Source organism: Aspergillus costaricaensis (assembly GCF_003184835.1).
Source record: "Aspergillus costaricaensis CBS 115574 unplaced genomic scaffold BO79scaffold_23, whole genome shotgun sequence".
Taxonomy (NCBI): domain Eukaryota; kingdom Fungi; phylum Ascomycota; class Eurotiomycetes; order Eurotiales; family Aspergillaceae; genus Aspergillus; species Aspergillus costaricensis.
The window spans coordinates 310,121-324,059 of NW_020291823.1; the positions used below are offsets into that span (position 1 = coordinate 310,121).

Below are 13,939 nucleotides of genomic sequence, written 5' to 3' on the forward strand. Positions count from 1 at the left end.
AAAAAAAAAAAAAAAAAAAAAAAAAAACAAAACTCAATATGCTTACTCACCTCAAACGCCGAACAAGTGAGTACACCCTGTTGATGACCGCCACCACGACCAGCAGAACAATAACCCCATACCAGAAATACTCCGCATAGAGTGCCCCTAGAATAGGAAGATACTCCAGGTGCTTGAGCTCATGCAGAAACGTCTCGACCTGGGTGATATTGGCAAAGTCAACGTCGGAGGCATGCAAGACGCCGTAGTACGTCCCCCCGCTCATACCCTCCATCTGCATTTTGGCAGACGAGTCACCGAGGCTGTGACAAAAATCAATTCACAATCTTTGGTGCAGAGGCAGTTACCCGACCATGTTCTTACTTATAGGGCAGAGGGTTCTACTGGATGATGGATCATATTCCCGCCCCACCTTCGGAGCTTAGCCTTTCTAGCGCCGATTACGCCTTGTCGATATCGTAATAATCTGCTCACAGCACAGTTTTCTTCCATCCTATGAGATTGTTCTACGAAGCACATTCTGACGAGGACGCAGTTCTATCGTGGTGGCATGACCAAGCTGCATAATATACGCTCTCTGATTTGTTCAAAAGATGCCAATTGTTAAGTTGATGTACTTTACGGGAAAGATAAGAACCGTACAGTCAAGCAAGTAAAGTCCGTGCGAAGAGGCAGCTGGAAGCATCCATACACCGATCGCTATTAGCTATTCCATAATAAGGATCCTTGAATCGCATGGAACAGCGGCATTAGCCGGTTTCCAATGATTGGGGTATCTCTTTCTTCTCTTCTATATAGGAAGGGGCCGGCTGTATGTTAATAGTCACAGAGACCTCGTCATTTACTGAGGATGCCAGCCTCGCAAATGAAGCTGCATCAAGGTGGTTTGCTCCTTTAAAGAAACGAAAGGTATAGCTCTCAGTATATGGTTTCAGCGCATTATGCTGTATAAGTAGCCCAGAATCCTGTCCGATATCAAGGCGAACCTGCCCCTTTATCCTGGGGTCGTTATGCGACCGATACCAAAAAATAAAGTTATCGCAGAAGGTAAGTCTCGAGTCTTCTCTTGTGAACGCTTCAAGAGAAACACTCACCAGGGAGGGCATGGAAGTGCGCTGTTTGACTAATCCCACAACATCTAGGAGTAATGCAGTGATGTAATGGAATCCAATGTCGGTGATCTTGAGTGTCTTGAGTGAGGCAGGAAAGTGGTCAATGAGAAATTTTGGATGACCCTCATATGTACGTTGGTCTGAAAGCCCTGTAAGATTTACATGTGGTATAGTGAGATGCTCCAGAGCACACAGATCCTTGAGTGACGACCATGGGAAAATACTCATCTTGAGGCGATCGCACTCGAGCCCTTTCACTCTAAGGCCTTGCCGTAATCTTTCATCCAACCGAATAGAAAGGGACTTCAGGGTATCCTTTACCATCAGGAGGACTTGGCGTGAATAGTCGGTGACTGTTATTCTAGGTGGTTTACGCTTCACCTGACTTATCACAAGATTAAGACGCTCGAGATTAATCGATTGTCTGAACCATTGAATCACTGTGTTGGAATATATTGACAGCCAAATAGTAACCTCTTTGACTGGACAATTTGTAATCATGAGCTTATCGTGACGCAGGCACTTTTCGAGATCTTGTTCATAATCCCAAGAGTTAAAATGTCCGCACACACTGACATGGTTGAGAGCCGGAAAACAGAGCGGGTACAGTATATGCTGTGAAGTAAGCAGTGTTTGTGCTGAGATCTGCCTGCGGTTTTGGAAGAGGAAGAGATCTTTGAGACATTGAAAAGGAGCAGCGTGAACTGGTGGTTGTGGACGAAAAGCTGCTGATCTCCAGATTCTTGCTAGGTACGTCTCTGTCAGATCTGAAAAATCATTGTTCTCAAGAGCGATCTTCAAAGTCGTTAGACGAGTCAATTTAATGAGCGTTGCGCAAGCCCATGCGTCTTTAGATAAGCTCTCCAGACCATCCCACCACACCCATTCATCACATCCCAGTTCACATAATGCAGCCACAAGTTCATCAATGAAGGGCTTATACTCTTTGCGCCTTTGGGGGAGTTCATCCTTGCCGTAGTTGTCGTACCCCCGAATCCTGAAAGCGAAGTGATGAACAAGACTCGCCAACTCAGGCGAAGAGCACAGTCGTCGAATGAGATCAAACTGGACGGGTGTCCAGATGCTTGGTAGGGTGATAGGGGAATAGAGACGTGGTGTAAACAGCGTGTGGAATTCGACAGAGGTTTCAGTCAAAGCCCTTTGCGTGGGCTTGTCATCTACGAAGGTACCGATCATCTCGAGGATTTCAGTTGGCAAGCGCTCCATCTTGTCGGACTCGAATGACTCGGTGTCTCATGCAAATACAGCGTGCTGAGACATGCTAGAAACTTCGAGTTGCGCCGTTATATCCCCAAATCAAGGATCACCTGATTTGACTGTCAACAAGAATTGCAGTTGGAAGTTACCTTATGTTAAGCTAATGAAAATGTAGCCATCCTCTTCAATCGTAATCAAACGGCTTGCGAGATGGCAACTCCCTTAAGCCACGGCGAGCTCCGTTTGATACTCCAGCAGGAGCAATATTACTGGTCGCAAGGCTTCCCCATCATGTTTTCACTGGCTCGGAGGATCCAAGTAGTGTAACTCACGTCTGATGGGTTACAAACATAGTGTGTCAGAAACAATCAAGTACCGGAATCTACCAAGTCTGGGCTTTTCGCTGTTATGCTTGTTTACAATCGGCACGCCAACTGCGGAGTTCTAGGGCTTGAACTTGAATTACCAAGCTATGAAGACATTAGCCCTACGTTGTGTCGCACGTAGCGGCAGGCTGGCCAGCTCTCCAACCTCTCCGAAAACAAAATATAGGGATTCGACTCTAGCGAAACTGCGCGTTACGTTGGCAATTAAAGGCCGAGCTTCACCCGGGCCGGTCGCCAGGAAGCCACAATTCCGTTTGTAAACAAGTTAAATGTAAGGAAATTATTTTATTTTGGTCTAGTGGATAGTTGATGGTGAGACTGTAGCCTCTAGCAGAGTCGTAAGGGGCCAGAGTAGGAAATTCACTCCACCCCTTGCACACGATCGGGCAATGTCGAGTACTCGGGATCTTTCTCCGCTACTGAATTGCCAAATTTGAGATTGAAAGATCGATAGAGAATTTATTGTCTCAAGTACGATGAACATACGAAATATCGTATTTACAGCATGCACTGTCGATTAGCCAATGGCCAGAAACGTTCCTAGGAGATGTGAAGGTGGGCACTGCTAGTTAGTTATGTTTGTGGGGGTAGTTAATTAAATGACGAGGCGTGGACAGCGTAAGCTGTGCCATCTTGGCTTATGAAGCTTTGAAGAACCCCGATTCAAGCCAGGATGGAAGATGAGGCATTCATGTACAGCAGACCACCAGCCGACACCCTCACGTGACTGAAACGTCCATAACTCGGGCCCTGCCATCCAGGGTCTACGTGTTTCCCTCCAAGGTTGCGGGTCGGCATGTGTTCTGCGGCATGCTGTCTCTCATCCGGTACCTTCCAAGCCTCCCGCCGAGCTGTCTGCAATGATCAGCAGGCCAACCAGACTACTACTATACGTGTGACACCGCGGATGCTAACATGACTGTTTGTCTCGCTCCTCCATTCTACACCTCAAGTCTGTTCCCTGTCATGATTTGGTTTCAGCCTTTCTACTGGCCTAGCTATATCCCACATCTCGCATCACAATGCAACAGAGCGGATTTGCCTGCCCGTCGGAAAGGGGTAATGTCCACATTGAACCTTGTTCTCCGAGTGGATCTGGGCCAAGCGGAAAGGAGGAAAGTTTAAGGAAGCAAAAAAAGCAAAACATCTGTCCCGACCACATAATTTGTCAAATTTGAAATGTTGCCTTGTGCCATACGCAGGGCCTTCCATTCCCTGAATTGGACCCAATGCCCAAGTATGCGGATTCTATGGCGGCGGGGATTGACTGGGCCTGCCATGCCTCGGCCCTGTCCTGGTATGCAGGTGCAGGCTGGGCAAGTCTTCGAGCTCATAACCATGAATGGTTTCATTTAAGTCCGGTCATCGCCTCTTGTATTCATCGTCCTGAATCAGGCTACCGACCTGGGCCATTTGTTCTTCCTCTCGCTCAGGTCCTGTCAGACTGTTCCGATCCCAACGAGACAGTATACGGCCTGTTCGTTCGAATTGAATGGATCTGCTTCCTGTCGAGCCTTGATTTCTGTTGTGTGATTTCCCCTACACCACCCTCAAAAGGTCTCAATCATGGGCTCCCCTACCGTCTCCGTTCTTGTAACTATATTATGCATCTTTTCCCTTCAAGTATGGGCAGTGCCCCATGGAGGATCGAGGAATAGCTCAGCCTCCCGAGTTATGTCGCCGTTACAGCATTTTCCTCCAATTAATTACCAACCCAAGCCCTCGTGAGTCTTGTATTTTCCACTTTGTCTCATATCACATGTCTACAAGTGCTGACTGAAATAGCGGAATTCCTTACACGATAAAGAACCAATCTGCTCAACCATGGCTTTATCGAACAACCGCCCCCATAACTCATTCTGCACTGGCGGAAGAAGATTCTCTATGCACGTCATCCAGCAACTCGTCTGGGTACTGGTACGAACAGATTGATCATAATGGACAGTCATCCTTCATGGATTCGAAGTACAAAGACAACTATACTGTCTTCCGCAACGTTGTCAAGGATTTTGGCGCGGATAATACTGGACAGAAGGACGCAGCAGCAGCTATCTCAGCTGCAATCAAAGGTATGGTTGAGTCGATCAATCACTTTAAGCATTTTCTAAGACCGAACATCACATAGCTGGACCGTCAAATGGACCTGACCGCAGTTCCAATTCCATGGGTACTACTGGACAGCCTGCTATCATCTACTTGCCAGCAGGAACGTATCTTATGAAGTCATCTCTGCAGCTGTACCTTGGGACTGTCATTGTAGGTGACCCCACGAACCCTCCAGTCCTCAAGGCATCATCAGATTTCGCGGACGATCATATCATCTACGCCAAGGATCCCAACTTTGGGGGTACGATCAATTTCTACCTCGGAATTAAGAACATTATCATCGACTCGACCGGGGTCGGGGCTGATAAATCCATCACTCTTCTTGATTGGACCGTTAGCCAGGCGACTCAGCTCACCAATGTCGGGTTCAATATGCCTACAAACACTGCCAAGCACGTCGGCCTAACTACACAATACGACTACAACAGTAACTTGATTCTGGTAATTGTGCGCTCTACTGTTATAATGGCATAGCGCTGACAGCTTACAGAATGACCTTTGGTTCAAAGGCGGCGCAACCGGCATGAAGTTGAGTGGCCAACAATGGGTCTTCAAGAACATCTCATTCAGTGGTACCACTACTGGCGTTCAGGCTGGAGGGACCGATATTGTATTCTTGGGCTGTCGCTTCGAACAGGGTACCCTGGGAATTGACGCGCAAGGCACATCCGGATCTCTGACCGTCGTCGATACTACTGGTGTTGGCATGGGTACTCTTATTTCATCATCTAGTTCGAACACTGCAGGAAATTCTATCGTCCTAGACAACGTTCAGAATTCAGGCGCCACAGTGAAGATAGGAGGACAAACCACGTTGAGCGGAAATGTTGCCAACACCTGGGTACATGGACATCTGGTAAGTAGATGAAGTGCACCCCCGGACCAAGGAAAGCAAGTTGATCTGACTCAACCATTAGTATACTTCCAACAATGCCAAGTTCCAATCGCAACAGGGCCAGACAGTCACTACATCCCGCTCCTCATCGCTTTTGTCAGGGAAGAACTATTTTACCATGGCGCCCCCAACGTATCAAGAGTATAGCACCGGGCAGGTCCTGAACATTAAGAATGTTCCTGGTATCCCGGTTTATGGGGACGGCGAGACGGATGATACTCGGAACATTAACCTTATTTTGTCCCGCTACAAGACATCTTGCTCACTCATGTATTTCCCCGCCGGTACATACATTGTTACAGATACCATTTTCGTGCCTGCTGGTACGCGGATCATCGGTGATGCATATGCCTCGACGATTAGTGCTGTCGGAAGCAACTTTGAGGATGAGTCTGCTCCTCGCGCCATGATCCGGGTAGGGTATCCGGGAGATGTGGGTGTTGCGCAAATTAGTGACCTGGTGTTCACTGTGGCAGATGTTCTGCCGGGCTGCAAGTTGGTAAGACGTGATGTCTCTTAAGTCTCTGTATGATGGTCGCTAATATGTCTTTCTGTTGTAGGTTGAGGTCAACATCGCTGCCAGGTCACCCGGGGACGTTGGCTTCTGGAACTCGCATTTCCGCATTGGTGGAGCGGCGGGTAGCCAAGTGGAGAGTTTATGTACGGACGACCCCAATGACTGCAAGGCAGCCTGGGGGCTCCTCCACCTAACCAGTACATCATCTGCCTACATTGAGAACATGTGGGGATGGACAGCCGATCACGATCTCGATGGGGACAACCCGCAAACCATCTCCACCGGCCGTGGGCTACTAGTGGAAGGTACAGCCGCGACCTGGCTCATTGGCACAGGATCCGAGCACAACACACTCTACCAGTACAACTTTCAGTATGCCCGGAACGTCTTCACTGCAATGCAGCAGAGTGAAACACCATACTGGCAGGGAGCAGGGAGCCGCGCTCTCAACCCAGCCCCATGGGAGTATCTCGACAGCAGTGATCCAGACTTTAGTAACTGCGCTGCCAATGATAGCAAATGTCGCATGGCATTGTTCGAACGCATTTATGGCTCGTCCGACCTCTTCCTCTACGGTGGTTGCAACTGGGTCTTTTTCAACAACAACGGTGATTGCAGCGGTGACTGCCAGACCAATGCGATTGACATAGCCAATTCAACCTCCATATACCTGTATGGAACCAATACGAAGAGCACGACCAATATGGTTCTTGAAGGAACTAAGGTCATTGCGACTCAGAGTGACAATGCTGGCGGTTGGGGGGGAGTCATTGCCGGATATTTGTATGATTCATAAAGGCAATGACTGGGGTACATATGAGTATTATTCCTATCCATAGTACTAATCTTTAGTTATAGACTGGAGCACATGATATTTACTAATACAACGAACGCAAATAGTTGCATTGTCCTTGGATTTGCATGGTTGAACATTGTAACATTCAAAGTAGATGTAGAGGTTGTGTGGGAGAGATATATACTAATCCCTTCCTATTACCCCCACATAGTCCGGAGTCCACATGCATTCGTGATGTTAGCAGGACTCAACAATATTTCAATCACACATTTGTTATTAAAACAAATAAACAACTTGGACTCCCTGGCAAACAACCTTTTCACTATCACAATGTGAAGTGATGGGAACCGTGGGTGGGAAACCAAGGGTCTGAGTGGATCGGGCCGCAACCTAGGATTCGGGCGGTGGCTCTTAATTCAAGGCGATCCATCCATCAAGGGCCACCTCAACCCCCATCACACATCCTTAGCCTCCCTGACAGTTTGAACATCATGTCTCGTCGACAATGTCGTCCAATCAGTGATGACCATGTCGATGATCCCAAGGGCTAAACAGGCACTAATGCCCTGTGCTGTCCGATCGGCCCTTTGCTCCTCGGGCCCAGCCACCACAGCCCGAGGAGGCTGGGAGACATGGTCGCCCGTATAACCAACCACCCCAAACCGTGATACCAGCCCAATTCAGCATCGTCCCTTGCCTTTTTGTTTGCTGCACTTGCCTCTTAATACCTCGTGGGCAGGTACAGGGTCTGCATCTGGGGGAATGTTCATCGGACACATCCACAATCCGCACTGCAAGTGAGCTGTTCACCGCATACATTCCTCGGTTGCATTTCGGCCGCCGCCATGCTCGCTCCGGGCTCTGGGAATGTGAGTCTCAGAACTGTCAGTTGTAAGTTTACTCTGCATAACCTTGGCACCCAGCCAAGAGGAATAAAGCATGATGCGTCTTCGAAATCAGGCTGACCGATGACTGATCTCTTCACAGCTAGTAGACCACAATTAATGCACACCCAGTCTCAACAGTCGATCGCCGCCTCCGACGACTACTATTCCTTCTCAAGTCCTTCCTCCAGTGCAAGATCCCGAGCCAGCGGCAGTCGACTTACCGTGGCGCGGTATGCGACACCAAACTCTCATCCTCCGTCTCGAACACCCTCTCCTAGCATCTCTCGAACGAATCTGGCCCCGCAGCCCGCTGGTGCACGATCGGAGCATTCTTTGAACGTCCCGAGCGAGAACAGGAATTTTGTTACACCCCCTTCTCAAACCATACGTGCAGTCGAAGAGGAAGACCCCGAGCCCAGCCCCATGTCAGATACCACGAGTCGCCGGGAACCCAGTGACAGCTATGCGGGGCGGCCGCCTACTCCTGGGGTGGATGACTCGCCATACATTCATTTCGCCATCAGTCAACTTACGCGTGACGAGGAAGTTGCAGGGCCCAGACGGCGAAGTTCGCTCGCCAGCAATGACAGTCCTCTCGAGCCACTGCTCTGGGATGAAGGATTGGGCTGCTTCATTCGCTCGCCTGGTCAATCGGCAACACCACCAGCACGGCCACCGCAACAATTATCCGACTCTATCGGGAGGGCACCTCAAAGCTCGGTAGATCCAGAATCGTTTGTCGCTGTTGAACCCCCACATGACAGCCTGTTGTATCCGCCATTGGACTATGTGCCTACAGTTTTGCGGTCATGGGCACTGGCTGCCATAATTGTCTGTTGCCTGCTTATGATTGCCGGAATAAGCTTCTGCAATGTATGGTCGCGGCGGCATGATGGGCTCTGGGACTATACTGGACTAGGCGGCTCGCATTACTTTGTGATGCAATTCCTACCCCAAATCTTGGGGATGGTCATCACTATCTGGACGTTTGTGATCCAAGCGGCAGTGTATAGAATCATGCCGTTTGCCATCATGGCTTCAGAGCGGCCGCTTGGTCATGTCCTCCAGAGCCTGCCCATCTTATCACGGAACTTTCTGATCCCGGACTTCTCCTACTTCCGGTATGGCGAGGGAATAGTTGGTTTCACTTTGTTCACCATGTGGCTGTCAAACTTGATCACTCTACCACTGTTGAGCTGCCTCTTCCAGGCTAAGTGGTACTTGATCGATGGACAGGGGACGTGGCGGTGGGCATCAGTTTCGGCGGTTGGCTGGACCCTCGTGGCCATCTATGCGTTGTTGACCATTGGTCTGCTCCTGCTCATGTTTCGTTTTGTACGCACATGGTCCGGATTGATGTGGGACCCTGTGAGTCTGGCCGATCTGATTTCAATTATCCAGCGATCGAACATCTTGCATGACTTTGAACAATCCGAGACATTGCCAGATGTAGGCGAATCGCTCGACCCGCGGTTCTTGCGATTGGGCTACTGGAAACTATCAAACCGTGCGGATATATTCTACGGAATCGGCGAGGTAGATGCACCAGTTCGGACACCATCATTGCACCGCAAGGAGAAGAATCTTCAGATGCAGTCACACGGCCTGTCAAGGGTATCATTTGACGTTGAGCAGCATGGCCTCGCAGAGAAGGAAGAGTACTATCAACATCTGTATTCGCCAGCTATTCGCTATCGCTGGATCCCCTGGTTCCTTCGCGACGGCTTTGTCGTTCTATGGACGATAATTATTTGCGCCTTGTTTATTGCATTCGTGTTGGTCAGCTTCATCCACAATGCGATTAAAGACGGATTCCCCCCGCGTTTGCCAACACTGCCTTCTACTGGTGCATTTTCCTCTTCCAACTTCTGCTACAGTTTTGTTCCTGCCTTTATTGGAAATGTCCTCTTTCTGGCATGGCAGCCAATTGATGTCTATTTCCGTGCGCTGCAGCCGTTTGCGGCTCTAGCTTCTCCGACCGGTGCTCGAGCAGAGCATAGTCTCTTATTGTCTTACACCTCCTGCTTTCCCTTTCAGGTGACACTCGCCGCAATTCTAAACAAGCACTATAAGGTGGCCTGGATCTCATTCGTGAGTACGATGTCCGCGGCGATCCCTATCCTGGCCGGTGGGATGTTTATCGCCCTGTACCACCCGTCTGATGGGACGATCTTGATCTCTGCTCTGATGCCTGCGTTCTATGCCATCGTGGCATTCTGTGCACTCTACATGGTGTCTTTCCTGTGCATATGGCCCCGCCGCTGCCGCCGCTTGCCACATGACATTAGCACGCTGGCCGATCAGATGAGCTTTTTGTACCAAAGCCCATTGCTAGCAGACAAGATCCTGCGCGAGCCTAGGAGCAAGGCGGATCTGGTCACCCGACTGGTCGTTGCCCCTCCTGGCGACCGAGAGCATTCCATGTACGGCTTTGGAATCTATGTGGGTCGGGATGGCAAGGAACATCTCGGAATTGATCGTTTCGACCGTCCTGGCCGGGCCGATATGTTAATCACTACCGGCTATGCACGATAGGATGCTACTGAGGTGTCCTGAGAAAAGTATTCTTGTACGATGACTGGGTGGTTGTTTGCTGCCTGATTGCATATATGCGGCTTTAGCCGCAGATCTTCATGTTTGCGATGAATTATGCGTTATGAACATACCCTTCGACTTTTTCAAGATGACGCCTATTAATGATAATACGGTATAGCGATGTACTTATGATTAGATGATGATGTTTCATGATTTATGTTGTCTTTCTTTGCTTTTTGGGAAATGTGATCTTTACGATGGAATTTTGTACTTGATATCCTCAACAGCGTTGGTGGGCGATGTGCCCTTTACATGGTCAAATGATATTCAGCTTAACATTACTTTCGCTTCTACATGCTTATGTCTAGTTGTGTAGCATACAATGCACGACTATGCGAACATCTAAAATCTTTTCGAACGATAAGATAAGCTGACTCATGCGCCACGTGAGCGACGATAAGGCGATCGGGTGACACCTGACAGGCCCGATTTCCTGACGGCTTTGGTCCCGCAGCGCTGGATCTGTGCGACAACTACTAGTGAACATGCAAGCCCTGGCAACCAGACAATCCAGTGGATCGGCCATCAAACTATGGGCTTGCTAGGAACCGTTCCAGAAGTGCTAGTACTTGTGCTTGTGTGGAACCACTATCCGAATCCGACTGCATACACCAACGATTAGTCCGAGACCAATCTTGCCGCCTGATCGGAAAAGCAATTTACATCATGGTATACGGCGGGAAGCCAAGCACGGGGTGCCAAAACTGTCGGAAACGACGGATTAAGGTATGCGCACGGAACCATCTAGTAATATATTGCTAATAATCTAGTGCGATGAAACTCGTCCACACTGCAGAGCATGTGTTCGGACAGGCCGGACATGTCCTGGCTATCCGCACCCTTTTGATGTCATGTTAAGAGACCAAGTAGCGTTCCACCGCAAGAAGCGAGACACATCTAGTAGAGTGTCTTCTCCGAAGGTGGGAGTAAGATCGGTTCGATCTTCGCCTACTCCGGTATCATCCAACGATGCTTTGATTAGCACCAACTCCAGCGCAGATCTTCCGCAGGCCGGACCACTACTGCGCACTGCGCAGGAGGAGGTCCCAAGGGCGTTGGTTTTGCCGACTGATGATACTGTCACTACGATGTTCTTCAATTCGTACATCTACTCGCCTCGAGATCCATTAATCCTACGCGGGTTCATGGACATCTTGCCTGATGTTTTCTGCTATACCCAGCCTGGCTCTCATTTACATGTCGGCACTTTGGCCGTGTCGTACTTCTCTGTGGCTGCTTGGACGGGGAATCGGTCTTTTCTGCAGACAGCGCAGCAGTTGTTTGTCAAGGCTATTGCCAAGACGAGGGAAGCGTTACAGGGTGACATCACTCACACTGTGGACGATGTTTTGATGAGCATCCTTCTCTTATCTACTTATGAGGTATGTCGACAATGACCGCTGTATGATGATAGCTAATATGACGGCAGGAGTTCTGCGCTATCAAAGAAAACAGACATCCAAGGAGGACACATCTACGAGGCGCTGTCGCTCTCGTGAACAGCAAGCGGCCGGAGCAGCGATCTTCAATTATATCGCTGATCTTAGAGAATGCGGTCCAGGTCCAGCTGGTATGTATTGTAGCCTTTCAGCCAGCCATATACTAACCAGAGCAGATCAAATCATCCAAAGGCCTAGCCTATCCTACCATGCAGACGCCAAACCAATGGCCTCTATCTCCCGCAGCACCACAGTCAGCATCATCCCAGCTCCTCATGATCACCTCCGAGCTAGTCGGTCTCCGCCAAGCATGGGATAGATTCAACGAAGAAGGCACAAACCAAGTCCAAGACATCCACGACATCCTCGCACGGGCTTACAGCTTAGATGCGAATCTCGAAGCCTGGAAATACGCGCTCCCTGAACACTGGAAACCACTCCCTGCGGTCCGAGTTCCCCAGTCCGTCCGGGAAGCCGGCATGTACAAGAACCGCTGCGACTGCTACACCGACCTCTGGATGGCCGGAACATGGAACTTCTACCGGGATTCCCGGATTGTCGTGCAAAACATCATACTCCGCTGTCTGCAGATCCTACCGGATGGTGTAATGCTGGAGCAAATACAGGAGACTATCAACCTGATTGAGACTCTCGCTCTTGACATCTGCGCCACTGTACCATACATTCTCGGCAGCCAGACGATGTCAGTTCATTTCAGCCCGCAGAAGATCGAGTATCCGGAAGCCGACGGACGGCGAGTCACGACGGCTCATTATCCGACTGCTGCGCTGGTTGGTGGATGGATGGTCTCGTCTCACTTGTCGAACCTGGAATTGCTGTGTCTGAGTGAGGAGATGAATACATGGATCCGGGCGCAGAAGGAGAGAGTACTGCAGATATATACATTTGGAGGAGAGGGGAGTCAAATAAGTATGTAATATACATAGCCATCGTATATGTAATTTTGATTTACAAAATTCGAATAATGTCTATTATATTCCAAGACGGTCTAGACTTGGATAAGATCACATGACCACGACTTTCCCGATTGGTCATCATCTCCGCAGAATCTCCAATCGCAGTCAGAGACTCATCTCAGTTACCTACAGGATATAAACCAAACGTCCTCTCACATACCATACTCTCTACTATTCTACCTTCACCCTTTTTTACAAAGCACAATTGTCACTACAACCACAACCACAGCCACAACAACCGCAACGACAATCCCCTCACCACCACCACCACCACCACCACCAACCAACCAACCAAACCACCAAAATGCTCTTCTCCTCCCTCTTCTCCTCATCCTCCTCCTCCTCCACAGACCCCCAAACAACACCCACCGAACCCCCTTCCCCCCAATCCCAACCCCCCTCCACCCCACCCGCATCAACATCAATGACAAGATCCCCCTCCGACGAATTCAACCCCCCCCTCCCCGCCCTCTGGACGCCCAAAACCAACCTAAAACTCCTCCTCGGCGGCCTCGCCTTCTTCACATTCAGCATCTACAGCACGCGGCGAGCCATGAACCGGAAATTTCTCGCGAGCATCCCACCATACTACACAAGCAGCGTGTACCACAAGCCGAACGTCAGCGGCGGGGCGGAGGCATTCGAGGCGCTGCACCTGGCGACAATGAACGTGCTGTCATTCGGGATGATGGGTGCGGGGGGGCTTTTGTACGCGCTGGATATTAATGGGGTGGAGGATATGAGGAGGTTCGTGAGGAAGGGGATGGTGGAGGGGGATGGGGCGTTGATGCGCGGCGAGGATAAGGAGTTGGAGAGGGAGGTGGAGGGGTGGGTTGAGAAGGTGCTTGGGGAGAAGTTTGGGAAGGAGTTGCAGAGGGAGAAGGAGAGGAGTGCGGCTGCTGCTGCTGCTGCTGCCGCGGCGGCGGCTGTGGAGAAGAAGGAGTGAGGGGGGTTTTGAAATGGATGGGGGTGGATATGATGGAAGATACCCTTTTTGAATGATGGATCTCT

The 13,939-nt window shown here is 49.9% G+C and overlaps 4 protein-coding genes across 4 annotated transcripts in view; 2 read left to right on the forward strand and 2 right to left on the reverse strand.

The window, feature by feature from the left end:
• The window catches only part of BO79DRAFT_238864 (ferric reductase family protein), a gene marked incomplete at both ends in the record, with an annotated part of 2,077 nt that extends 1,797 nt beyond the window's left edge, over positions 1-280 (reverse strand). The window contains one exon of the mRNA XM_025684856.1: positions 51-280. Coding sequence (XP_025537771.1) covers positions 51-280 — 230 coding nt within the window. The remainder of the gene's footprint in view (positions 1-50) is intronic.
• Positions 281-841: 561 nt separating this feature from the next.
• Positions 842-2,339, reverse strand: BO79DRAFT_219431 (uncharacterized protein; the record flags this gene model as incomplete). The annotated part of the gene is made up of 2 exons (XM_025683454.1): positions 842-871; positions 1,095-2,339. The coding sequence occupies 2 exons, from the start codon at positions 2,337-2,339 to the stop codon at positions 842-844; spliced, it is 1,275 nt and encodes a 424-aa protein (XP_025537772.1).
• Positions 2,340-4,502: 2,163 nt separating this feature from the next.
• BO79DRAFT_198195 (glycoside hydrolase family 55 protein) lies at positions 4,503-7,030 on the forward strand (the record flags this gene model as incomplete). Its single annotated transcript, XM_025681323.1, has 5 exons — positions 4,503-4,785; positions 4,842-5,263; positions 5,313-5,678; positions 5,740-6,216; positions 6,278-7,030. The coding sequence occupies exons 1-5, from the start codon at positions 4,671-4,673 to the stop codon at positions 7,028-7,030; spliced, it is 2,133 nt and encodes a 710-aa protein (XP_025537773.1). The 5' UTR covers positions 4,503-4,670.
• Positions 7,031-7,875: 845 nt separating this feature from the next.
• On the forward strand, positions 7,876-13,874 carry BO79DRAFT_230143 (uncharacterized protein; the record flags this gene model as incomplete). The annotated part of the gene is made up of 6 exons (XM_025684083.1): positions 7,876-7,921; positions 8,018-10,359; positions 11,550-11,894; positions 11,942-12,082; positions 12,128-12,881; positions 13,279-13,874. The coding sequence occupies 6 exons, from the start codon at positions 7,876-7,878 to the stop codon at positions 13,872-13,874; spliced, it is 4,224 nt and encodes a 1,407-aa protein (XP_025537774.1).
• Positions 13,875-13,939: the final 65 nt, after the last annotated feature.